At 58.6% G+C, this 25,445-nt stretch overlaps 2 protein-coding genes and 1 long non-coding RNA gene across 7 annotated transcripts in view; 2 read left to right on the top strand and 1 right to left on the bottom strand.

Moving 5' to 3' along the window:
* The first annotated feature begins 5,751 nt into the window (after positions 1-5,751).
* Positions 5,752-13,091, top strand: KLHL40 (kelch like family member 40). Its single transcript, XM_082412872.1, has 6 exons — positions 5,752-6,972; positions 8,485-8,645; positions 8,916-9,023; positions 9,208-9,393; positions 11,554-11,700; positions 12,535-13,091. Exons 1-6 carry the CDS (start codon positions 5,818-5,820, stop codon positions 12,644-12,646), a joined length of 1,869 nt encoding a protein of 622 aa, XP_082268998.1. The 5' UTR covers positions 5,752-5,817; the 3' UTR covers positions 12,647-13,091.
* A 223-nt stretch (positions 13,092-13,314) lies between these two features.
* HHATL (hedgehog acyltransferase like) lies at positions 13,315-22,475 on the bottom strand. Of its 4 annotated transcripts, none has more exons than XM_082412917.1 (12): positions 22,328-22,475; positions 20,484-20,602; positions 20,019-20,086; positions 19,357-19,470; positions 19,036-19,230; positions 18,456-18,665; positions 18,053-18,224; positions 17,377-17,521; positions 17,225-17,260; positions 14,263-14,464; positions 13,717-13,861; positions 13,315-13,532 (listed from the first exon to the last, which is right to left on the bottom strand). In XM_082412917.1, exons 2-12 carry the CDS (start codon positions 20,587-20,589, stop codon positions 13,411-13,413), a joined length of 1,515 nt encoding a protein of 504 aa, XP_082269043.1. In that variant the 5' UTR covers positions 20,590-20,602; positions 22,328-22,475; the 3' UTR covers positions 13,315-13,410. The 4 variants fall into 4 exon arrangements, with proteins under 4 accessions (XP_082269043.1, XP_082269046.1, XP_082269045.1 ...); XM_082412920.1 differs by having other exon boundaries at positions 18,053-18,215; XM_082412919.1 differs by having other exon boundaries at positions 13,717-13,858; positions 22,328-22,472.
* LOC309637795 overlaps positions 18,155-25,445 on the top strand; it is a 27,925-nt gene continuing 20,634 nt past the window's right edge. For both annotated transcript variants that reach the window (XR_014250803.1, XR_014250804.1), the window contains exon 1: positions 18,155-18,287. This is a non-coding gene — a long non-coding RNA (uncharacterized lncRNA). The remainder of the gene's footprint in view (positions 18,288-25,445) is intronic.

Raw genomic sequence — 25,445 nt, 5'->3', positions numbered from 1 at the left:
GATGTGGGCAAGCCCAAGGAGCCCGAGTGATTTGAGGATTTAGAATCCAAGCCACACAGCCCAGATGGTTCTCTGGGCTTAGAGGGGGCAGTGCCCTGGCCCGGTTGAGTTTGGGGCTGTAGCAGGAACAGTGCAAGCCAGAGTCTACGTACGCACCCTCAGACGCCCCTGCTGTCCTCTGGGGAGAAAAAGTGGTCCCCTCCCCAAGAGGGGAAAGCTCCCTGCCTGGCTCCCAGGACTGAGGCTCCCCCCACGCCAAGGCTGGGAATTCCAGCCTCTTATGGGGTCAGCGCTGCGCCTCTCAGGCTCCTGCTTTACTGTAGCTCTTTTCCTCTCCTGCACCCCTTGATCTCTGGGCTTCCATGACGTCCTCAGGGTCCTCCCCTCCCTGCTCCCCCCTTCCCTTTGCTATTTCTAACCTCTGGTCCCAGTGCCTGGCAGCTTCAGAGCTGGCCCACATTTTCCTAAGAAAGGTCTGATCTCCCCGAATGGGCTGTGGGCTGGGACTCCAATGAGTTTCCCATCCCCTGTTGCTGACGCTGGGGTCTCCCATAGGGGCTGGTGGCCCTGTCACCTGCTACCCTCCCTGCAGCCTTAGTGAGCCTAGGGGGCCCTGGCCGGGCTGCGCCTCTGGTCCATGAGGCCATACTTTGACAAGCAGAGGCTGGAGATGGGTGTGGGGAGCTGGTAGCAAGACCCTGTCCCAGGACTTAGGTCTCCTGTCCTTGTACACTTCCCCTCTCAGGGCACAAGAGGGGTCCAGACAGCAGGCTGGGCACTGGTCAAATGGTCATTGTAGCTGTAGGTGGGCATGGCCAACCCCTCTCCTGGGAGGCCCCTACCCCAGCGGGGACAGGAACCCTGTGTCCCCGGTGCTAAATGCTCTCTTCCCCTTGGGCCAGTGTTGGTGGGAGCTCCTTTCTGGCCAGACCACAAGGGTCTGAAGCAATAATGGTACCTCAGCAGTGCCAGTATGGATAGGGGTTCTTGTTTTACCAGCTTTTACATTTCCTTTTTAATTGTTAAATTAACAAGCACCTGGGTATTGGAGTGAGGGGACTGGGCACCATACCCACTTCCCAGGGCTGGTGGTGGGGAGGGGGCTTGGGATCATCACCTCCCACTGGAGATCTGCCAGGGCGTCCCTCTGTCCAGCTGGACTTCTCAGCCCAATTGGCCAAGACCTCAAGCCCAGAACCTAGGCCTGCCCTCTCCCCGGCTCCCCTTGTACTCCCTGGTCTTGGGCCAGCTGGAGGTGAGTGGCCAGCGAGATGAGGTGGGCCTCAAGCCCTAGGAACCCGGGCCGGGGGCAGAACCTGAGCCTCCGATCCTGATGTGTTCCACCACGGCCAACATAGCACCCCTCAGGGGGGCTCGGTGGCAGAACGGCTGTACCCAGGCATGTGGACCCTTGATGTCTGGCCCTATGTGGCCACCCCACAGCCCCAGAGCGTGTGGGGGACAACAGGAGGGTGAGGAGAAGAGTGAAGGGGAATAAAGGCAGTACAACTGTCCCTTGGCCCGGCCTCTTCTTTACACATTGCCGCCCTGACTACTGGCTGAAGAGACTTGGACCAGAGCAAGGGTAGCGCGGAACCTGACAGCTTGGCCGAAGACCACATGGACACCCGTGCCCCGAGCATCTGCACACCCCGTCTCCCTCCCTTGAGGGTGGGCTGGGCTCCTGGGGAACATCCAGGGTCAGGAGCTGAGGTCTGAAGGAGCCAGATGTCAGCACCCCGGAGGACATCTCAGATGGAAGACAGGTAGCGGACTCCGAGGAGGGAGCAGGCAGCTCTCCCTGGGGACCTCCATGAATTATTTCACTGGAGCGCTGGCTCTGTGCGGGATAGAACTCCAGGCTGTGGTGACACGTGGTGAATGAGGCCCCCATGTATGTGGCACTTGGTCCCAGATACCTGGAGAGGGGGATAACTGGGAAGGGCTAGGAGAGGAGGCTGGTGGGTGGGTTCACTAACCAGCCAGAGAGGGGGTACAAATCCCCAGGATGGGGACATTGCCTTCCACATGGTCCCACTTCTCTGAAGGGAACAGGGGCTCGCTCAAGTCACCCTAAAACTGAAGCTTGCTGTCAGGCCTGCGGGCCTGGCTGCTCCTGCAGTGTCTTGTGGGGATTCAGCTTCTCTCTGTTTCCCCTCTTCTACCCGTCCGTCTGTGGTCTGTCTGCTGCCTCTCCCCATGGCCTCTTCCCTTCAACTCCACCGTGCTGTGAGCAACGGCCTGATGCCACAAGCATTGTTTTCTATAGAATCCCTGGGAAAATATCTATTTTTTAAAATGAAAGTTTTACTTGGGCACAGTTGAAGAAGCCAAATATTGATACTTCTAGAACTTTCGTTTTTTAACAAAAACCTGCAGTCCCCTGCACCTGCTCCTCTCCAACTCCCGGTAGGCGAGCAGTTCCAATTCAGTTGGTATTTTTGGTGTTCTCATGCCCACAAAAAGCACACCTCCAGCGCTACTTTCCAGATTTTTTTCAGTTTTAGGCATCAGCTATGGATGTATTTCTTCATCACTCCCATGACACGCACAAACACTATGCACACAATTTCCCTTCCTCCTTCCTTCCAGCATGGTTATATTATTATTTGGGGTTAGAGTAATATTTAGTGTGTACATTATTATGACTGTGTAAACACTGATCTCAACCAAGCCATATAATAGAATATGATTCCATTTCCTTTCTTGCACAGCTTTTTACTTGTGTCTCTCTTAAACGTGATTTGCTTCGGTTTCTATGTGCTTATCACTGCTGCGTTCCCAAACCCTTTGCTATAAATTCAGTTTTCCGTCCAATATGTGCAAACGTGGCGGGTGTTCCATCAATTTCATCACTCTTGCAACCAGGGAGCCGTGCAGCAAGATGACCCTGGGGTGCACACACTGCAACCAGCTCCCATGAGGAGACTTGAGAAACTGCCTAACAACATCCCCCAGCCAGTGGTTCCCTGTCCCACTTTGCTGAGACTGTATCCCTTTCAGTTCATTGCAGAGATCTTTAACTTCTAGAAGGTTTATGTCTTGGTGGACTCCTTTTTCCTAACCCTAAAATTTACCTTCTCCTCAGGACCACTTCAGGGAATTAAATTCCAAAGAGCTTGACTGTTTCTTTCACCCTGACACAGGAATGAGTTTGCCTGGGTCTAGAATTCAGGCTGGAAATCATTGCCCTCAGAATTTTAGATGCTGGCGCGTTTCTGTTGAGAAGCCTAGCGCCGTAACGTTTAAAAGGATGAAGTGAGATGACGGTTTCCTTTGATTCAACTACAAGCCCTGGAGTCATGCTTCCTCGCTCCCACATCCGATCCCTGGGCATGTCCTTGGGTGAGAACAGAGTGGGTGGGGCAGAGATGACACAGGATTGGCCATGACTTAATGACTTGATAGTTGTTGAAATGGGATGCTGGGTACATGGGAGATTAGTATATCATTCTCTCTCTGGAAATACATGCATTTCCCATAATTATAATTTAAAAATAAACAGTGATTCCCCATTTCACTAAGGGGAAAAACTGAAGTCTGTACACTGGCCAGACATGATACCCCACCACAGCCTCTCTGCCCTTATCTCCTACTCACCTCCTCGTTCATTGTTCACTGGCCTCCTTGCTGTTCCTGGAACATGAGGGGTGCACTCCTGCCTCAGGGCCTTTGCTCAAGCTGTTCCCCTGCTTGGAAACCTCCTCTGCATTGGCTTGAACCTGCTCAGGTGTAGTCCTCTCAGTGAGTCCATCCTGACTGTTCCATTTAAAATTGTGACCACCTCCACCTGTCACTTCCCATGCCCCCTTCCCAGCTACTTGTCACCATAGCAGTTCTCATCTGACACCCTGTATATATTTATATATTTGTTTGTTGCCCCCTCCCTTAACTGGCGGTAAGCTCCATAAAGACAGGAATTCTTGCCCGATGTGTTCACTGCTGAATCCTCAGCATTTAGAAGAGTGCACAGTAGGTTCTCGATGAATGGATGAGCCACTTGTAAACATTCTAGTAGAATGCCTGGTAGGAAATGAGCACCATGGAATTCATCATAATCTAAAAATACGTCACTGAGTCATCTGATAAATATAAGTTAATTGTTCAGTCAGTACCTTCTGTCCTGGTCTTTGGAAAATGAGACTATGACTAACAGACATTTTTCGTTATTTGCAGGAAGCAGCAGGGTAGAAAGGGATTCCCACAGTCTTTGGAGGTAGGCAGATGTGCTTCGAATCCTGGCTCAGCCACTTGCCAGCTGTGTGACTTGGCCAAGTTGCTGAGCCTCTCAGAGCCTGGTCTCCTCACTGATGGTTCTTACTGGAAGTGCCCTGCAGTCCAGGGCCGGGCTGGAGGCCCCTGGGTGAGCCTTTGCCCTTTCTGAAAGACAGACAGGACCACCTCCAGGAACTGCCTGGGTGCTGTGCCCCTCTGGGACCTGCTGGTGGGGTGAGCAAGCAGGTTGAAAGCACTGATCAGAGGGACAGGTAGTGACATCACTGAGATCACAAAACGGGGAGGTGACTCAGTCCTGGCCCAGCCTGAGGCCCCCTCGCCAATCCCCCCTGCCCCCCAAGCCTGAGGTTATAAACAAGTGACTCAGAAGAATGGTGGGAGAATGCCCCATAACAGTTCACACCAGTGTCTCGGGGGCTAAATTTAACCCACAGCTGCAGCCTCTGGCACTTTGGGAACAAGTTAATCTTGGTGGCTGAGGCTGATGTGTGTGTGCATGTGTGGAGTAGGGGGAGGGTGGTGAGAGGTCCAGAGCAGGGTGGTCATCGGGACCGGCTGTCCCAGACCTCTACCCCGATTCCATACATGCTAGACAGGGTGCAGGGGCCCCAAGGCTGCGCAGGCTCAGGCCAAGCTTAGTGTGGACCAAGAATCGAGCATAGACAGCTTTCCTGGAATATTAAACTCTGAGTGTTATGTTTGTTTTTTGATCCCTGGGGGTTTAAACACCTAGAATAGTTGAATCCTATGAAATTAAATCTTCTGGTATGTCTGACGACTTACAGGGTTAAACCCTGTGCCAGTGTACTCGCAGGGACACAGAAACTCAGTGCTTCCGAATCTCAGCAGAACTGAGGCCCTTAAAATTGAACTCGCCCATCTCTTCGCTGTGTAGGAAGGGAAACTGAGGCTCAACAGAGTGATCTGGCTTTCCCAGGACCCACAGGAAAGTGGTGACCTTGTTTATTTAAGTACCTTCTTGCTTTCTTGCACAGTCCAAGGAGGCACTCAGAGCTGGGGCAGAAAGAGGAAAAGCCTTCCCACTTTAAAGTTGAGGCAACAGGGTCCCCATGCCCAAGTTCACTGAGCAGGAAACCCAAGCACACTGCGTCCAGGGGTGGCTGGAGCAAGATACACTCCAAGGAGGAGGGTAGAGGCACCTGGGTAGAAAGGCCGAGAAGGCATGAAGGAAGGGAGACCCTGGAAGAGGGACTCAAAGGCTTCCCTTTCCTTGGACTGAGGGGCAGAGCTTGGGTCATCCCCTCCCCTGAGAGGTATCACCCAACCAAGGAAAGCCGTCAAAGCCTCTCTGTGCTCCGTTTAGAAATGAGACAGCGAGGCCCCCATCTTTCAGGGAGGACAGAGACACCCCACCCCCATCCCATGAGCCCCTGGGCTGAGTCAAGACTGCTCTGGGAGGGGGCCTCAGCCCAGCTGTTCCCCCTGCGTCATGTGCAGGAGGCCAGGCAGCTCGCCTTACAGGGCCCAGTCCGCCTCTATATATAGTCCAGCTCGGACAGCTGCGTAGACTGTGCGTGACCCAGCAGGAAGGCAGGGAGTGCGGAGAGAAGGCCACCCACCATGGCGTTGGGCTTGGAGCAGGCGGAGGAGCAGCGGCTGTACCAGCAGACGCTCCTGCAGGACGGGCTCAAGGACATGCTGGACCACGGCAAGTTCCTCGACTGCGTGGTGCGGGTGGGTGAGCGCGAGTTCCCATGCCACCGCCTGGTGCTGGCTGCCTGCAGCTCCTACTTCCGGGCGCGCTTCCTGGCCGAGCCTGAGCGCGCGGGCGAGCTGCGCTTGGAGGAGGTGTCCCCTGATGTGGTGGCCCAGGTGCTACACTACCTGTACACGTCAGAGATCGCGCTGGATGAGGCAAGCGTGCAGGACCTGTTCGCCGCGGCGCACCGCTTCCAGATCCCATCCATCTTCACCATCTGCGTGTCCTTCCTGCAGAAGCGCCTGTGCCTCGCCAACTGCCTGGCGGTCTTCCGCCTAGGCCTCCTGCTCGACTGCGCGCGCCTTGCCGTGGCCGCCCGCGACTTCATCTGCGCGCGCTTCTCGCTGGTGTCCCGCGACGCCGACTTCCTCGGGCTCTCGGCTGACGAGCTCATCGCCATCATCTCCAGCGACGGCCTCAACGTGGAGAAGGAGGAGGCCGTGTTCGAGGCGGTGATGAGATGGGCGAGCAGCGGCGACGCCGAGGGGCAGGCCGAGCGCCAGCGCTCGCTGCCCACCGTCTTCGAGAGCGTGCGCTGCCGCCTGCTGCCACGTGCCTTCCTAGAGAGCCGCGTGGAGCGCCACCCTCTCGTGCGTGCCCAGCCCGAGCTGCTGCGCAAGGTGCAGATGGTGAAGGATGCACACGAGGGCCGCATCACCATGCTGCGCAAGAAGAAGAAGGGGAAGGAGGCAGCGGGGGCCGAGGCCACTGACAAGGGCACAGCCGAAGCCAAGGCAGAGGAGGATGAAGAGGAGGCCGAGCGCATCCTACCCGGGATCCTCAATGACACCCTGCGCTTTGGCATGTTCCTACAGGACCTCATCTTCATGATCAGTGAGGAGGGCGCCATGGCCTATGACCCGGCAGCCAACGAGTGCTACTGTGCCTCCCTCTCCACCCAGATCCCCAAGAACCACGTCAGTCTAGTGACCAAGGAGAACCAGGTCTTCGTGGCTGGGGGCCTTTTCTACAATGAGGAAAACAAAGAGGACCCCATGAGTGCTTACTTCTTGCAGGTGCCTGGCCAGCCTTGGGAGGGGCGTGGCCAGCCTTGGGAGGGGCGTGGCCAGCCTTGGGGCCCAGGAGAGGCCTGTGTCTCCTTGTTGGGGAATGTCATTGGGTCTAGGCTGAGATGTAGACGGGGGAGGATGACTGACAGCCACTTGCCTGAAGGCTGAAGATAGTTATAGGCAGTTGACAATAAGATGCATAACTTTGGTGTCTCAGTTTCAGGGAGATGTCAGCCTCAGGATGGTCTGATATGTTGGAGGCCCTAGCTGTGCACAGCGGGTGGGGTCAGGGACAGTGAGAAGGAAGAGCAAGGTCAGTGTAGGGGTCCTGGCCAAGAACTTTGCCTGAGGCCAGCACTGGAATGTGGAACGGAGTGTCTCAAACAAAGGGACCATCCTCCCTTGCTTTCCCATTGCATAGATGGGGAAACTGAGGCCCGGGAAGGACCAGGAGAGTGGGGTGCCCAGTCCAAGTTATAATGTGACAGTGGGATCTCAGAGGGCAGGAATGGTTTTCTGGTGACTGGCCATGTAGGTGTGAGCCTTGCTAGTTGGGTGAATTTGGAGACATGGAGGGGAGGGCGCAGTGCTTCTGGCTGGGAACCAGTGAGCAGGGGACGGAGATGGGAAGGAGCCTATAGTGAGTGGTGTGCTTAGTGAGGCCTGACCAGGTTTGAGAGGCGTGAGGGGCAGTGTGGTGCCAGGGTTAAGCTAGGGCGGGTGGGAGGGGGGGCATCTCCACCAGCCAAGGCACATCATGGGCACATTGTTTATTCTCTCTGGGCCTCTGTTCGTAAATGGGGATATTATTCTTCCTTGCTTGATAAGGTTGTTTGAAGGTTAATTGATGGTTATAAAGTGTTCATCAGCACAGTGCTCAGGCCTCAGAAAACTCTCCCAAAAGATGAGCCCCTAGTATGGTTATTAAAAGACTGTTGGGGGAAATTTCCTGGCGATCCAGTGGTTAGGACTCCACTCTCACTGCCGGGGGCCCAGGTTCAACCCCTGGTGGGGAAACTTAAGATCCCACAAGCCGCAGGGGTGCGCCAGAAAAGAAAAAAAAACCTTTTGGGGTACACAGGGTCGCAGACTTACACTGTAGATTTTAAGGGGTGAGTGGCTGTATTTGGATGTTTCCTGTGCAGTGGGATGGAGTGGAAAACAGGGAGCAGGCAGGCCTCAGTTCAGGAGTTGTACTGCGGAAGGCCAGGACGGCAGCTGGGCCTCCCTCTCAGAGGCCCCTTCTCAGCTCTGTATGGGGTGCCCCATCACGGTGCTATAACGGTGGTCTCCCGGCACCTACGGTGGGTGGGACGGTCGGCTGTTCTCAGCCTGATAGGAGGAGAGGCACTGTCTCCAGGCACCGCCTCCAGTCTGCGCTGGCCCTACCTGGAGACCCGGACTCCTTTGTGACCTGGGGGTGGCCAGACGGGGCTGCGGTGGGGCCGGGCTGGGACTGGGGCGGGGGGTTGGTGGAGGACGTGGGGGGCGGTCGCTGACTGGCCACCCGGCCCGCAGTTTGACCACCTGGACTCAGAGTGGCTGGGGATGCCGCCGCTGCCCTCGCCGCGCTGCCTCTTCGGCCTGGGAGAGGCTCTTAACTCCATCTACGTGGTCGGCGGCCGAGAGCTCAAGGACGACGAGCGCAGCCTGGACTCGGTCATGTGCTACGACAGGCTGTGAGCGCGGCCTGGGGGCGGGGCCGAGGATCCGGGCGAGGAGCCTGGGGGCTGGTCCAGGACGGCGGCGGGGCGTGGCGGGGGAGCGAGAGCCCAGGGCTGGGGGCGGAGGTGGGCTTGGCTAGGGGCTGGGCGGGGTTGGCAGGTGGGGTGGGAGCGAGGAGCTAAGAGGTCTGGGAGTTCCGGTAACGAATCGGGGGCATCCCAATATGTGTTGGGTGGTGAATGCAGAGACGGGGGCTGAGAGCGCCCTACTCCCCTCCCCTCTAGGTCGTTCAAATGGGGCGAATCGGACCCGCTCCCTTATGCCGTGTACGGCCACTCTGTGCTCTCCCATATGGACCTTGTCTACGTCATTGGCGGCAAAGGTAGCGACAGGTGAGGCGCGGGCCAGGGAGGAGTGCAGCAGCCGAGTCGGCGGGTAGAACGGAAGCAGCGTCTCCCCGAGGCTGTCAGGGGTCTGTCCTGATTGCCTTGCGAGGCAGCTGGAGGGACTGGGCCAAGGGAGCGGCGGCTCTGCTCCCGCCTCCTCCTTCTCACTCACTGTCCCCCCACCCTACAGGAAATGCCTGAACAAGATGTGCGTCTATGACCCTAAGAAGTTCGAGTGGAGGGAGCTGGCCCCCATGAAGACTGCCCGCTCACTCTTCGGGGCCACCATCCATGACGGCCGCATTTTTGTGGCTGCTGGGGTCACAGACACAGGGCTGACCGGTTCAGCTGAGGTGTACAACATCGTGGACAGCAAGTATGGCTGCTTCCACCCTCCCTGCCCCCGTTCCACTGGACAGCCAGGGACGAAGGGCCCCACTGTGCCAGCCCGGCTGTGTGGCTCTGGGCCTATGTCAGCCCTCTCTGTGTCTGCCCTGGCAGGAAACATAGCCTCTGTCTTGAGTCTCCACTGTGCAGCTTGGACATCAGCACAGAACTAGCCCCTCTACTCTGATCAGCAGTGAGGTGGGCTTCCCCCACAAGGTGGGGCAAGGGTTGTGGCCAGCCTGGTCTGCAGGAGAGAGCTCCCAGGAGATGCCAGGTTCCTCATTCAGAGACTCGTACCAGGCACTGGCCTGGTGCTAGGGATACAGCAGTGACTGAGACAGAAGCTGCCCTGCCCTGGGAGATCAGGAAGAAAACTGAGCTGGCAGACCAGTTGGACTCAGCCAGCTAAAGGGGTGGTGGGAGAAGGATGCCCAAAGGCAAAGGAAGGCTGGTGCCAAGGCATTTAGGAGAAAAAAAGGCAGGCTCATTGGAGGAAGGGGCATTGGTCAGGTTGGATGGAGCGTGGTGGGTGAAGGGAGGTGGGGATTGTGGGTACTGGGGCTGGAGAGGGGGCAGTTGGGCTGAGGGACTTTATCCTGAGAGTAATGAAATGCCTCTGATGGGTTTTAAGCTCCCTTCTGTGTTTTCCTAAGATGCCTCATGGCAGCTCATGTAGAGAAGAGATTAGGGATTTTCTAGGAGGCAGGGGTACAGCTGTATAGCAAGAAGTGATGGTGGTCTGGAGCTGGGGGTACAGCAGGGATGGGGCAGAGAGCATGCACTGGAGAAAGACTTAGGCCAGCGCTTTTCACGTGCCCGTGAATCCCTGGGGATCATGCTCTGAATGCAGATTCTGATTCTCAGGAATGGGGAGGGACCTCAGAGTACATTTCTAATAAACTCCCTGGTGATGCTGATGCTGCCAGTCCAGGGACCATACTCAGGAGCAAGAGTTTAGCAGACAGAAGAATAGGGTGTAGCAACTGATTGGATGGTGGGGGCGAGAGGGAGAGCTGAATGCTTTTGAGTGAGGGTGAGAGGTCATTTTTTTTTTAATTTATTTATTTATTTATGGCTGTGTTGGGTCTTCGTTTCTGTGCGAGGGCTTTCTCTAGTTGCGGCAAGTGGGGGCCGCTCTTCATCGCGGTGCGCGGGCCTCTCACTATCGCGGCCTCTCTTGTTACGGAGCACAGGCTCCAGACGCGCAGGCTCAGTAATTGTGGCTCACGGGCCTAGATGCTCCGCAGCATGTGGGATCTTCCCAGACCAGGGCTCGAACCCGTGTCCCCTGCATTGGCAGGCAGACTCTCAACCACTGCGCCACCAGGGAAGTCCCAAGGAGGTCACTTATTGAAGAACTGTTGGAGTTAGGTAGGAAAAATGAGGGTCGAGTTAAAACATGTGGATTTGAGGTGCCTGGGTGTCCAGGAGGAGCCCACTAGGGCAAAGAGAGAGCTCGAGTATGAGATCTGGGGAGGGGGGACAGTACTCGGAGGGGACAAGCTCCCTCAGGAGAGAGGATGTTAGTGGGAGAAGCCGAGGCCCAAGCCCTGGGGGCAGCAGGGGCAGATGCATTATTCAGCAAGGAATCCCAAGAGGAGAGGCTGGGAGGTGGGAAGTGAAGAAAGTCACATCAGCAGAAGTGCATACTGTGGACCCTGGATTCCAGAGCCCTGCGGTGGCTGGGGACCCGAGAGCAGTTTTGGAGGGATGAAGACCCAGCTTCGGGAGCCAGGGGAGGGGAGTGAAGGCACCTTGAGATTCACTGGGCCGTGAAGGGGAGAAAAGGGACGGGGCAGCAGTGCAAGGGACGGTCTCAACGGTCACTGAGGTAGCAAGCTGGAGTTGGTTCAGGAGCAAAGGCGGGACACTGGGGAGAGCCCTGGTGGGTTTCATGGGGCAGGTTAGATGGAATGACAAGGGGACAATGGAGGGAAATGGGAGGGGCAAGAGAATGGGGAAGAAGTGAAGACCAGAGGGCATTCCTGAGAGGTCAGGAAACAGGTTGTGCTGGGAGCACGGGTGCCTGGGAGTCGGATTTTGCAGGGTGCACCTGAAGCTGTGAGTGCTGGTGGGGGACAGTCCCTGGGCTTGCTGCGGCCCCCCAGGGGTGGGTGAGGCACCTCCTCACGCCCCCCCTTCCTGCCAGGTGGGCGCCCTTTGAGGCCTTCCCACAAGAGCGCAGCTCACTCAGCCTGGTCAGCCTGGCGGGCACCCTCTATGCCATCGGCGGCTTTGCCACACTGGAGACTGAGTCCGGGGAGCTGGTTCCCACAGAACTCAACGACATCTGGAGGTGAGCCTGGCCCTAGGGAGGTGAGGGGAATCATGAGCAAGGCCAGCTGGGCACCGAGGCAGCGCCCAGCAGGCTCATCTGTGGGCAGAGCTGATCCCTCTTCCAGGGAATCCTGTGGGGACAGGGCAGCAGACAAGCCTTGCTCAGCCCAGGGGCTCTCCAGTTTGTTGGGAAAGTCTGGGTTTGCACACAAGGCACCACGCCCCCCCGTGGAGCATCGACAGTGTCAGTCAGGAGCTGGTGCCAAGGTTAGGGCCCAGACCCCCAGAACCGGGCCCCAGGGAGCAGAGCAGGCCCTGAGAGGCAGCCGGGTCTTTCCTCTCCCCTCCCTCCTGAGGGGGAGAGCTGGGTCGGGATTGAGAAGCAGCTGGATCCCAGCTTCTCAGAGCCATTGCTTCTATGGCTGGTCCTAGCTGGGGGTGGGGGGGAGAGGTTTCGGCAGCCTGGGGCAGCTTCTGAACCTTCAGTGATGCCCAGTGCTGCTGGGAGAGCAGGCCCCGGGAGGACTTCTCGGAGGGCTGAGTACAGAAATTCTCAAGAGGAGGGGTTTGGGGAGGTGCAGACCTTCCTGGAGGGAGGTGGATTTCAAGGAGTGTGGGCTTCCTGAGAGGGGGCTCTTCCTGGAAGGTAGGGCAGGTGTTCTTTGCGGGTGGGACCCCTTTCCCAGAGCGTGGACGCTCTCCAGGAGCTGACCTTCCTGGAGATGGGCCTGAGGCTGGGGGGCGGCACTCCCCAGGGGTGGCCTACTGCACCCAGCCAACCCTCCCTGCTGGGTCCCACCCTGGACTTGGCTGACCGAGCTCCTCGTCCCTGTCTCCACTCCTCCCACCCCAGGTACAATGAGGATGAGAAGAAGTGGGAGGGGGTCCTGCGGGAGGTCACCTATGCCGCTGGTGCCACCTTCCTACCTGTACGGCTCAACGTGCTGCGCCTGACCAAGCTGTGACCCGCCCAGAGGACCTGACTGCGCGCCCCCCATGCTGCAGCCCACACAGGCCCGGCCTTCTGGGATGGGGGCTCCCAGGAGGAGTCTGGGAGAGGCAAAGCCCACCTGTATCCCATCCCGTCATAGTGCCCGAGGGGCCACTTCAGCCAGGAAAGGGAAATCGCTGCCTGGAGCTAGCCTTTTGGGTAGGGACGAGAAACTTTTGGCCTCTCCGATGTCTCCATATCCCCCGTGTTCTTGGTCCATGAGGCAGAACCTCGGGGGGTGTCAGGCTGCATCCTGGCCCAGCCCCGGCCTGGCTGTGTGTGCCCATAAACTCCCCACAGAATTCAGTCTCCTCGCCTGTCAGATGGGGAGGGTCCCCATCGAGTGCACCTTGCAGCCTGGGTAAGTCTCCTGTAAGAAGAATAAAGTGCCTTCCGAGCAAGCAGCTCGGGGTCTGGGATCAAGTGCTCCAAGCGTCAGCGACCAGGTGCTTTGAAGACCTGGGGCTTCCGTGTTCAGCTGCTGGGTTGCCAAGGTCGGTGGTCTCTGCCCTCCACGTGTTTCTCCTACACGTTCTGTTTGCGCCAAGAGCTTGAGCCCCCTCCCTGAACCTCCAGCTCCTCATCCAGCCTGGACAGGGAGCCAGGAGGCTGCTGGAGCAAGGGGCAGGGAAGAGCCAAACCGTGGTAGAAAAGTCTTTTATTCTATCAGTCAGGCCCCTCCCAGGAATAGCTGAGCGGAGCCCATCCCTCTCCCCTCTCTCCCTCTCCCCCGCTCCCCTACTCGGGCTTCTCTTTGTCCTGCTTCTGCTCCTCCAGCGTCAGGGTTCGCTCTCGCTCCTTCACCAGCTGGACACCACAGTAGGTGACAAACAGGACGGCCACTGTGGTCTGGGGGAACCCTGTGTGGGGAAGAGGTCATGGGCACCTGGAAGCAGCTTCCCTTTCCCCCAGTGACTCTTCTCTCCCCACTTGACTGTCCCGCCCTGCTGAGTCCCTGCAGAATTGCGGTGGGGTGGGGACATTTCAGGAGGTCACAGTCCTTGAGGTTGATACCTGGCATATTCCGTATCCCCCGTCCCTCACCTGTGAGTAGCAGGCGCTGGGCGACCAGCTCTGTGAACTCAAAGCTGTTCAAGCTTACAAGGTTGTACATGATGATGGCCCAGAAGTTCATGGCCCCAAAGATGGCTCGGACCCTGCGGGACATCTGCTCCGACAGAGAGGCCTGCTGGGTCCAGGAAAACATAGGCAGTGAGGCAAGAGGCCCAGGGGAAAGAGGACGTGGCGGGTCAGAGGCCTTGCCTATGTGGCCACCTGGGTCCTGGGGATATGCCTGTGTCCCTGAGAGTCCCCGCTCAGCTCTCCCTCATTGTTAAAAGATGGGAAACTGAACTCTGGAGAGAGGGCAGGGCCTGAACAACACAGCCAGGCCCGGGTGCCCCCCGACCCTGCAGAAGGGAAGGGAGCGCCAGGTACCCACAGAGGGAGCCATTGCCTGACGACCCGGAGGGGGGTGGTGGTGAGAAAGTTCTAGACTGGGAGCCAAGTATGGCTGGAAGACTCCAGAGAGCAGTAGTGCCACCCCCTCCAGTGTCCCAGACAACCCAGCCCCAGACCTTCCTTGCTCACCTCAATTCGTGCCAGGGGCCCCCACTCTGCCAGCTTCTGTATCCAGAGCTCAAAGTTGAGGCCAAAGCAGTTAAGGCATGACCACAAGTAGACAGTATCACAAGGTCCGAGCCACAGAGTGGTGATGGCAAATGTGGCCACAGTGGCCCCCAGCTCTGGGATCACCGCAGAGTGCTCCCCACCAACGTGGTCGTAGACGTACCTGCAGGAAAGGCGGGAAAAGGGGCCAGTGGGAGTGTGGGGAAAGGCAGGTGGGAGACGGGCAAAGGGTACACAACGGGGGCAGCTCCTCAACGCTATCATCCTGGGCACATTCAACATTCTGGGCCTCAGGTGGCTGCTGCTCCTCTACCCAACTTCAAAATGTGGAGGGCTCAGCCTTGAACTTCCCGTCTTCTCTAGCTACCTTCATTTCTCCAAGTGATCTCATCCAGACCCAAGACTGAATACTGTCTCTATGCAGACAAGCCCCAAATCTGTCTCTTTAGCCCAGTCTCTCTCCTGACTCATATATCCAACTGTTACCAGACATCTCACATGAATGACCAACTCCCCCATCCCTGCCCAAACCCACTTCATTCCCATCTCAGCTAATGATACCACCATCCATTCAGTTGCTGGTCAGGAGCCTTGGTGCCATCTTGGATTCTCAATTCCCCTCTCCACTCACATCCAAACCAGCAAATGCTACGGGCTCCACTTGGTCCTGAGCACTGCTTATCACCTCCACTAACACCACCCTAGTCAAGGCAATCATCTCCTGTCACACAGATTATTGAAAGAGCCTCTTAAGTCATCTCCCTGCTTCTGCCTCTGCCCCCTACAGTCCGTTGTCCACACAGCAGCTAGAGGCATCTTTTAAGAGTGTAACCCAGATCACCTCACTTCCACAATCACACCCTCCCGCAATAGCTCCTCATTACAATTAGAATAGACTCAACCACCTTCCTATGGCTAGAAGATCCCACATCATCTGGTTTCTGCCTCCCTCCCTTACCTATCACCCACCATTCTCCCATTCATTCACTATGCTCTCCCCTTACTGGTCTTTCTGATACTCAGACACACACAGCCGGTTCCTGTCTTAAGGCCTTTGTACCTGTTGTTCCCTCTATCTGGAATTCTCTTCTCCAAATTTCGTTATCACTCAAGTCTCAGTTCATCTCACTGAGGGCTACCCGGACCCCAACTAAAGAAGCTTCTACCCCATTACACTCTTTTATTTTCTTCATAACACTTACCACTCTCTAAAATTATTTTTTTTAAACCTGTTTATGGTCTGTTTCTCCCCACTAGGCTGTAAGTTCCATGAGTTCATGGTCTTTGCCATGTTCACTGCTGTATCCCCAGTGCCTAGAACAGTGCCTGGCACATAGTAGGTACTCAATAAATATCTGTTAAATAAATTCAGTAGAAGACCCATTGCATAACCAGCCTCTCTGTTCCTTGACCTCCTCGTTTCACCAATGGTTTCCTTTCCACTCCACCTCAGTCTCCCACTCCCATGGCCACACCCCAACTTTTTCACCACTTATTTGACTCCTTCCTAATTCCCATCCTTCACCCTGCCCCACCTGACCTGACTCCCTAGCTCCACTTCTTCAATCTCATTGACCCCCCCCACCTTCCTCATCTTGTGACCCCCTCTTATTTTTACCACCCTTCTTAACTATATTCAATGAGTCATCATTACAAATAACCTAAAAACCCTTCTCCCTCACTTCTTCCTTCTCACCCATCTGGGAAAGCCCAATCACCCACTTTCTCCTCACCTGCACCCAAGAAGCGAAGCCCTGATGGGAAAAATCCTACACCTTCACATATTAGAATCCATAAATCCACTACCCCCAACCCCACTTGAGCTGTCAGTGCCACGGTTTCTCTGGTCAGCATCTTCTCTGAGGCTCTGCAGTGGCTACTCCACCTCATCTCTCCTGCAAGTGTGAATGGGTGTGGTGATCTAGGCAGGAGGAGAGAGGCAGCACCTGTGTGGCTCCCTCCACCCGCCCCCCCCCCAAACCTGCATCTCTCAGCTGATGACCTTGCCTCCTACTTCATGGAGAAAACCGAAGCTTTCAGGAGGAATCCCTCACCTTTCCACACTCACCTGCCATTCTTCTGCATCCACACTGGCCTTTCTTCCTCCTCCATGTCCCGAAGCCAGAGCTCTGCCTGGTTCCGTCGCCTCCCCACCTTCTCAGGGAGCTCACTCCATCAATCACCCCTCTATCCTGCACTGCCAACTTCCTCCTTTCTATTGAATAATTCCCCTCGGCACCCAAGCATGTCCCGTTATTTCCTGTCTTTAAAACACCCACTTCTCCCTTCGGCCACTTCTGTGTGTCCCCCTTCGGTACCAGGCTTCTTCCAGGAGCTGTCCACACAGGAACTACCCTGCGGTTCCTCTGTCCCCCACGCCCCCAGCCCCGACTCCTCCCCGCCCCTGCCTCTCCAGGGAAAGGCTGAGAACCTCCACGCCGCCCACACTCACGCTCAGTCTCTGGCTTCCTTGACGCCAGCAGCGTCTGACCCAGTTGCCCCTACCATGCCAGGATGGTCTTCCCTTAGCTTCCAGGGTGTCCCATGGTCCTGACTTTTCTCCTGCTCCTCTGACCGCTCCTTTCAGGCCCTTCTGCCGGCTCCTCCTTCTCCCTTCAACCAGAGTCCTTCCGGGCACACGACTTCCTGGGAGTCATTGCCCTCTCCTTCCTGATGCCCTCAATCCACGGCCAAGTCCTGTCCAGGCTGCCTGCTGTGTGTCTCCACTCCATTCCTCTCACCTCCAGGGGCCCCACCCAAGTCCAAACCTCTGTCTTTCACTTAGACCTCTGCCATGACCTCCTCCCTCCCTCCCTGCTTCCTCTGGCCCAGGGGTGATCTTTGAAGACGTGGACCCACCTGGCCACTGCCCTGCTCAGACACCTGGGGGATGGCTGTGACATCCCACCCCACCCCAACTCACCTGCAAAGCCAGTCGTTGATGCCACGGTCAAAGTGCCTGTGGGAGGAGAGCAGACGGGCGGGAATCAGCCAGGAGACGAGCTCCGGGGCTTGGGGCAAGAGGCGAAAGGGAGGTGGGGATCCCGGAGGCGAGTCCCCGGACCTCGCACTCACGTCTCCGCGAAGACGTAGAGCGCTGTGATGCACTTGGGAGGCCGGGGCGGGTCCAAGTGGTCGAGGCGCGCCACGGTGTTGACAACGCCGAAGAGGACGGCCGCCTTCACCCAGTCGTACACCAGGTTTGAGTAGGCTAGGCCAGCTGGGGACAAGGGGTCGTCACGGCCCGGGGGCGTCACACCGACCTTCCCCCCATCCCCCACCCCGCCCCGGGCCTTCCTAAATCCAGGGGAGGCGCGGAGCCCCGCCCTCCCCTACGGAAACTCTCTACCAAGCTCCGGGGTGGTGGGGGGAAGGTCCTTGCGCCCCGGCCACCCCCGCGGAGGCCCCGCCCCCACGCAAGCCCCGCGCCCCACGCAGGCCCCGCCCCCACGTCCTGGTGGGAGGGGCTGGCCCCGGGGAGACCTTATCTGACTGGGGGAATCAGCCCCAGGCCCCGGCGAGGTGGGCGGCCTCTGTCGGGTACCACTCCGGGCCGCACTGGGCAAACCTACCTCCAAGTCCCACGCGTTTCAAAGGCTAAATCCCCGCTCCCCCACCCTGCAATAGGTGCTGTCCCCCGGGGCGCCAGCTTCCCCAGCTGTGACTCCGCCGCCATTGGGGCGCAGAGGGTCCGTCCTTCTGAAGTGGCGGCCCCGTCCCCGTCCCTGTTCTGGGCCCGGCGCGCACCCACCGAGGGCGCTGTCCGGGAGGCGGCTGGCGAACTTGAGGTCACTGGGGATGGTGAGGATGTAGAAGAAGTGGAAAAAGATGTCCACGGCCACGATGGCTACCACGCTGAGGCCCGCCTGGGCCCGGATGCGCCACAGCTCGCCCTCTCGCCGCACCGGCTCCACCTGGCTCACCTGAGGGACGGCTAGTGTCTGAGGAGGGGAGGCAAGCCCTGCGCGAGGAGCCCTGTCTGAGCGGTGAGTCACGAACTAGCTGTCTGGGGATGCGAGGGTGAGGGGAGACGCGGCTTCATCCTGACAACCTCGAGAGTGGAGACACGGGCCCCTCTGGGGTCTGAGGGGGGTTCACTTCCGCCCAGGGGGGGACGCAGTCCTGTCTTGGGAGCTCACAGGGTGTCCCCTCACCTGAGCGTGGAAGCGATCAAAGGTCATAATGGGCCCGAAGAAGAAGAAGGGCAGGTAGAAATTGTACTTGAGCAGGTCAGCTAGGGAGTAGCGGCGGTCAGGGTGGGCACAGCTCTCCAGCGCAAAGCTGGTACAACGCAGCACCGTGAAACCGCTGCCCCCGTGAAACAGCACCTCTTGAAGATCAGAAGTCCCTGTTACAAACCCGCTCTGGATGGGAGAGAACAGGCCGCCAGCTCACCAGGGTGCCCCTTGCTTCTGGGAAGCCCACCCAGCCTCCCGCAGGGGCTCAGCCTGGTCCTGCCATCTCCCTCTCTGCCAGCGCCCGTCAACACTGGCCACCGAGGGCCAATTTCATGTTAAGTGCTGGGGCAGAGCAGGGAAGGAGCTGGACATGTCTCTGCTGTGGTGGAGGCGACCACCTTGTGGGCAGGGCATGCTCCATGGTCAAAGGCTTGAAGACAGGTGGGAAAGTGAAGGAAATGCTTGGGGAGACTTAGGAGGCAAACGTTTTGGATGGGGTGAGAGGTTTGGGGTCCTATCCCTGCACCCTCCACCCCAGCCCCGCCCCAACGCACACCTGCCAGGAGATGAGGGGGTCCAGCTTGAAAGAGGCAAGGCTGGCCAGGCCGAGGCCGAGACAGAGCCAGGGCTGGCGCAAGAGTGAGACAACATAGAGGCCCACGCAGTGGCCAAGCAGCAGCAGCAGGTACCAAGGGCCCATCGTGCCCACCACCGCCAGGGCCCCGTACGCAGCATACATCCAGGAGCGGAGCTGTGGATGGGGAGAAGGCTTCGTCTACCTCTCCATGTGAACAAAGGTGGGAGCCCAGGATGGCTTCCCCGCAACCCCTGTAGCTGAGGGGGAGGGGGAGGCAGGGGTGGCTCAGGTCCAGCTCACCTGGGGGGCAACCATAGTGCAGAGTTTAGCAAACAGCACGTGTCCGGAGAGAGCGAAGATGATGGCGTTGCGGAAGGAGGTGAACCACATCACCCACTCGAAGTCAGCCATGTCCTGGGGCAGGCGCAGGCAGGTTAAGGTGGGGCAGGGGCAGAGTGGGCTGGCACTTGGGCTGGTCAGAGTCTCAGCCCCTTCCCTGCCCCCAGCGTCTTCTTGTGCATTAGAGGAGAGCAATGGCTGAGGTCCCTGCCTCCCACTCTGAGGGAAGTACCGGGAAGGTAGGTAGAGAGGAATGAGGGGCACCACGTGGGCTGCCCTGCTGCTCCAAGCTCCCTCTCTGTCCAGCACATTGCCTGACATTCCACCATTATTGCATTGTTCCTGGGGAGGATGGTGCTGGAGGCCCTGCGGAAGCCCGTCTCGGTTTGTTTCCTAAATGAGCAGGGTCTGAGGCAGGCTTGATTTGGCCCCAGGAGGACAGAGGAGGGGCCAGTGGAGAAACTGAAGATGCTGAAAATTCAAGCCAGAGACCTTCCCCATTGCGAGCCCTCTGTTATGTGGGACCATTGGGAACAGGGGAGAGCGGGGAAAGGTTTGGGACAGGAGAGATGGGCCAGGGATCAGAGACCCCGGTCAGGGACCCTGGGGTGCAGGGGACCTACCATCTTCCGGCCAATGTACTCCCAGCCGGGTCGCACAGACTCCCGGAAGGCTCTCCTGTGGGCCCCACCTGAGAACAGAGTCTGGTCTCAGGGCGCTTCACACCCACACCTGCCTCTACAGCAAGGCTGACGCCACCCTGGGGGGAGGGGAGAGGGTCTGGGTCTCTCTCTGCCTCTGCTTCTCTCTGGGTCTCACTGTGTGTCTGGGGCCAGGTCTCTGCATCCCTGAGTGTCTGAGACACTCTCTCTCTCTCTCTCTCTCTTTCTCTGGCTCTGTCCAGGTCTCTGTCAGTGCTTCTGCATTTGAGTCTCCCTGTGGCTGCATCTGACTCAACCCCCCAGCCCCAAGGCCTAGGGACTGCCCTTGAGTCTGGAGCCTCTAAGTTTCTGGCCTTGCTGGGTGGAGCCCTGAGACCCCCAGCGGAAGAACGGTCCCACCCCTCTGTCCCGGGGCCCAGATGTTACCTTGTGAAGCCTCAAGGAGGCCCCGGCCAGCATAGGCTAGGGCCCCGCTCAGCACCAGGGAGTACAGGCCCAGCTCTGCCGCGGGCAAGGCTGTCTTGATGCCCATAGCCTGGATGGGGCTGAGGGAGACAGATTGGGTGAGGGCACTGCTGCCCCCCAGCCCTGCCTAGCCCAGTTCATGGTCCCCACTGAGGTGATGGGGTCCCCATTCTGAAGAGAGACAGCCCCTTGGGCATCTCATGCCATCATTCTCCCCGCCCATCTCCCACTCCTCCCAGGCCCCCTGCCATTTGGTGCCCCATCCTAGCTGCTACTCTCGCTCCCGCCCTTCCCACTGAAGGCTCTTGAAAGCATGGTCTCACTCTCAGCCTGCCTTCTTCACCTTCATTCACTCCTCCATACCTTTCAGGTGGACCGGTCCCCACCCTCTGCTCAAACTGCTCCTCCAAGGTCTCAGATGACTTTCTTGTGGAGACACTCCCTCTGCATCACCTCAATCATATTTCTGGCCCCCAGGGTTCCCACCCCCCTCAGTAAGTCTCTCTCAACTCCTGGCAAAACCCTCCCTCCTCCGGGCCCCTTTCTCTGATTCCATACCCTCCTGAGCTGCCTTTACTTCCCATGACCTCCCCAGGTCCTACCCCAGCACCAAACCTCCATCCCTCTCATTCAGCCTATAGCTTCTCATTGACCCCCCATTACCCCAACCAGCCCCTGGGCCTCAGCCTGCCACGTCCCTGGTTCCTGCCTGTGTCCGTGGCCACACCTGCCCACTCTCTCAGTGCTCTGTGTATTCAGGCCCTGGATGCCGGCTGGAGGCTGTGCTATTTGAAGAGGTGCCCTGGGGTAGTGGGTGTGGGGCTAGGCTGGGCCAGGCAGACACCAGGGAGTGTGCTGGCCGCTACCCAAGGTGCTGACCAGTATTGGGTTCAGGGTGAGCCTGGCCACTCCCTCCTGCCAGGGCCTAGCTCATCCCCAGGAGTCCTTCTGGGTCATCCCTGGGACCTAAGCTAGCACCTGTGCCCTCTCTATCCTGCTCCGGCCTGACCCGTGGCCTTCCCAAGGGCTGCATGGGTGACAGACTCAGGGCCCAAACTGAAGGGAAGAACATGTCTAGGCATCCTTTCAGGCTGGGCTGAGCAAGAGATGGCTGGCATGGCCCTCTCTCCTGCCCCAGATCCTCTAAATCTCCCTCACCAATTCCGAAACCAGCTCTCCTGGGCCGCCACAGTCGGCATTCTCCCCATTACACAGATGGAGGGCTCATGGACCAGAGAGGGGCAGGGACCTGTCAAGGTCACACAGCGGACCAGGGACAGGATTGAGTGTTCTCAGTGAGCCCCCCTGCAGTCTCTGATCAGAGAAGACCGTCCGCTGCCCCTGCCCCTACCAGCGGCCTGCCGGACCTGACTTCTACACCGCTGGCCTGAGGGCTGAGGCACCTTCCCACGGGCCGGGTGGGGGTAGGGAGGCCCTGAGGATCGGGTTAAGGGAGCAGAAGCTTGAAACCGGAGCACGGCGAAGAGCCTGCGAAATAGCTTTGTCAGCTGCCTCCCACTCGCCACTTTCCAATTTTAGCTCCCCATGGCCGGTGCCGGGTGTCCCCTGTGAGGCCTCTGTGAGCAAGGCCAGGGCTGGCCCCCAGCCTGGGACCTCTCCTGATAGACCCCCAGACCTGGGCCAGCCTGTGGACAGAGGAGTGCCCCCTGCCCACTGGCCTGCCCGCCTGAGGTACACCTGGAGCAAAGCCCACTTTGGGGCCTGAGGTTTGCGATGAGGGGCCTGGGGTGGGCTCTACAGGTCTCAAGGACCCCGTAGTGGCTACATCCCTGGCTGGCACTGACCTTGAGGAAGCTGTGAGGGACCCTGGCACACTGCCCACCTCGGGGCTCTGGGGTCCTGCGTCCGACCGTGCGACCGTCCGACCAGCTGGGCTCTGGGGCCCTGGTGCGGTGTGTCCAGCCCTGGGGTCCCCACCCCCTCGAGGCTGTGAACGGTGAGTGGTGACAGCAGGAGGGGTGGGGGAGGAGGAGGGCAGGGAGGAGGTGGCCTTCCTGGAGCGGAGCGGAGCGAAGTGGAGCAGAGCTGAGTGCTACAGAGCTGCTGGCCACAGGGAGCTGCAGGGAGGATTGGGGAGGGGCAGAAGGGGTGGCCATTGGCATAGGCTCAGACAGGGACACCTGGACCTCACTTCGACCTGCCTCCCCTGGTCCGTAGAGCCTGTGTCTCCTTCTCACTGCTGGCCAGGACTCTCCTCTTCCAGGAAGCCTTCCAGGTGGCCCCCGCTGGCCTCTCCAGGCTTGTGAGCTCTGCCCCCGCCATGCAGACACACACACTCATACCATGCACACACTTTCATGTGCAGCTCCATGAATTCCAGCGTACACCTTTACATGTGAATTCCCAACGGCTGTCCCATGGCACACCCACCTAGCCCCCTGCCCTGGTCCATTTCATCATGCAGAGAGTCCTGGCTGGCCAGGCATCAGTGCCTGGGGGAGGACTGACTTGCCTAGTGGAATTGTAACTGGCAAGAGACATGTGGGCCCTATACCCGAGCCCTGTCCCATAGGGAGCTGACCAGGTGGAGGGGAGCTGGCAGGGTCACTTGAGTGGGTCCTTGGAGTGGCTGGCATCCTCTCCACGACAGGGTGGAGGCAGACAGCAATGTTCCTAAGCAACCAGGACTCCTCTAGGGGAGAGGAGTGGGGGGACAGGGCCCTCACTCTGGGAAGGGGCAGCCGAGGCCTCAGCCCAGCCTACCTGATGCAGAGGGGTATCCTGAAGGCCACCCCACCGTGGCCTCAGAGCCCAGCTGGCTGGACGGATGCATGGTTGGATGCAGGACCCTGGAGCTCCATGGTGGGCAGTGTGCCAGGGTCCCTCACAACCTCCCCAAGGCCAGTGCCACCCAGGGATCCAGCCACTCTGGGGTCCTTTAGGATGAGGATCTCAGAGTCTGTGAGGGCCTGTTCATGTATGTGCATGGGGGGCAGGGTCTGGGGTCTGGGGGGTAGAAGGAGCTGTGTGACTATAAGGAGTCACAGGACAGGTCCTGGAGCCCGTGCTGACCCTCTGAGCCCAGTCATAGGCTCAGCGGAGACTAGAGGAGGAAGAAGTGTTCTCCTACCCCGACCCTCAGCAGGGCCACTTCCAGGGCCTGAGCAAGGCCTGGGAGGGAGAGTGCCCCACCTTCCCACAATACCTGGAGGCGCTGAGCTTCCTCTCAGCACGCACTCCCCACAGAGTGACACGGAGGCCTGCACGGCGGGTCCCTGACTCTGAGAAGCATGAACGGTGATTACTGCACTGGAGGGGCTGCGTGCGGGCTGCAGTCATGGATCCTGGGTGCTAGAGGAGGCCAGCGTTGGGGAGGGGGTGTGCCTGAGCCAGACTGTGGGCATTACGGAGGGCTTCCTGGAGGAGGTGGGGCACCTGTGTAGAGTCCTGAGGTAGAGTCAATGGTTGTTAGAGGAGAAATAAGTTAATCACAGTTCTAAGGCTGTACCTGGATTAACTCTTTTTAATGTCACCACAACCTCTAGGGAAGTGGTTGTTACCATTTTCCCCAGTTGATAGAAGAGGAAACTGACGAACAGGAGGTTAGATTAAGTCACTGGGTCAGCTGCATGAGCTTCTGGAGTTGATTGCCCTGCAGGGGCAAGAACCCAGCTCACCCACACCTGGGCTGGCTGAGACCAGCCTGAGCCGGCCATCCAGCTGGTGCCCTCGTGAGGCTCTAAGAGAATGGCTCTGGGAGGCAGACGTGGTGGTCTGGCTTCACCGTTAAGAGCACAGGTGCAGCCAGCTGACTTGAGCCTGAGCTCCGCCTTGCTGGCGACCCACTTCTCTGAGCCTCAGATACTCATCTGTAAATGGGCACACTGCCGGCCCTGACCTCACTGGGCCCTTGGGGGGATTCGACGGCTCACTCCGTGGCCAGGGCCTGGCTCACTGAACTGCTCATAAAGAGAGGCTGTTAGAGAGGCTGAGACCCCTCACTCCAGAGGCCAAGACAGGCAGCACTCACACACAGCAGGAGGAGAGGTCCACCAGGTGGGCCGCGTGCAGTGGGGTCTGTAGGGAGCTTGGCTTGTGGGGATGGCAGGCGGGTAGAGGGCTAGGGAGGCCCCTTGGACCTGGGGCTGGACAGCCTGAGGCCAGCTTCCCCCGAGTGAGGGGTGGTGAGGGGAGGGCGCCTGGTGCCCACAAAACGAGGGGCAGGAAGTGACTGGGCTAAGACCAGCAAGGGCTACTGGGAAAGATGGGCAGGGGGCCAATTCTCTCAAGTCTCAAAGTCCTTTTCATTTGTTTCTTGTTGTTGCTCAAAGTAAAAAGTCGGGGAAAGTGTGTGTGTGTGGTATGTTGTTTATGGCATGTGTGTGTGTGTGTGTGTGTGTGTGTGTGTGTGTGTGTAAGGCTCAGGGACTACAGGAGATACGGCATGTGTGCAGGAGAGGGGGTGCGCGGGCAGAGACTTCCTTGTGGGGTGGCCGTGAGCTCGCTGGAGGAGGGGATGGGGAGGCTAGTTCTGGCCACCGGATGTGAGGGCCCAGAGGAGTCCTCTTGCTGCAGGCCACCCTGGCCTGGGCTCCTGAGAGCAGGGGAGGGCCCAGGGACATGGGGACGTGTTTGGGGCTTGAATCAGCCTGAGCCAGACTGCAGCCTCGTCCGATTCGGCTGTGGTGCCCCAAAGGCCCCCAAGGGGACAGTGGCCAAGCCACACCCATGGCTCAGCCGGGTCTCACCTGTCAGTGTTGGAACCTGAGCGCCCGGGCCTGCAGCCTGGGGTGCAGCCAGGGAGAGTCCTCACGTGAGGTGCCTCCACCCCCGGCCTCATTGCTTGCTGTTCCTCCACTCTCCAGGCACCTGTCTCCCGCTCCCACCACCTTGTGGCTCCGGGTAGGGACCTCAGTGTTCCCATCTGTGAAAGGCAGGTCCAGCCCACCTGCTGCCCACCTG

The sequence above is a fragment of the Balaenoptera physalus genome (assembly GCF_965194825.1).
Source record: "Balaenoptera physalus genome assembly, chromosome: 11".
Taxonomy (NCBI): Eukaryota; Metazoa; Chordata; class Mammalia; order Artiodactyla; family Balaenopteridae; genus Balaenoptera; species Balaenoptera physalus.
Note: the sequence above shows the minus strand (reverse complement) of the source record. Positions and strands in the feature narration are given on the sequence as shown.

Bases quoted from the DNA above. Each gene is read 5' to 3' on its own strand.
- KLHL40 (XM_082412872.1), top strand. From the start codon at position 5,818: ATGGCGTTGGGCTTGGAGCAGGCGGAGGAGCAGCGGCTGTACCAGCAG. The intron at 6,973-8,484 runs GTGCCTGGCCAG...CCCGGCCCGCAG, and splicing joins TGAGTGCTTACTTCTTGCAG to TTTGACCACCTGGACTCAGA. The intron at 9,024-9,207 runs GTGAGGCGCGGG...CCCACCCTACAG, and splicing joins GGCGGCAAAGGTAGCGACAG to GAAATGCCTGAACAAGATGT.
- HHATL (XM_082412917.1), bottom strand. From the start codon at position 20,589: ATGGGCATCAAGACAGCCTTGCCCGCGGCAGAGCTGGGCCTGTACTCC. The intron at 20,087-20,483 runs GTAACATCTGGG...CTCTGTTCTCAG, and splicing joins CCTCCTTGAGGCTTCACAAG to GTGGGGCCCACAGGAGAGCC. The intron at 14,465-17,224 runs GTGAGTTGGGGT...CCTTTCCTGCAG, and splicing joins ATCAACGACTGGCTTTGCAG to GTACGTCTACGACCACGTTG.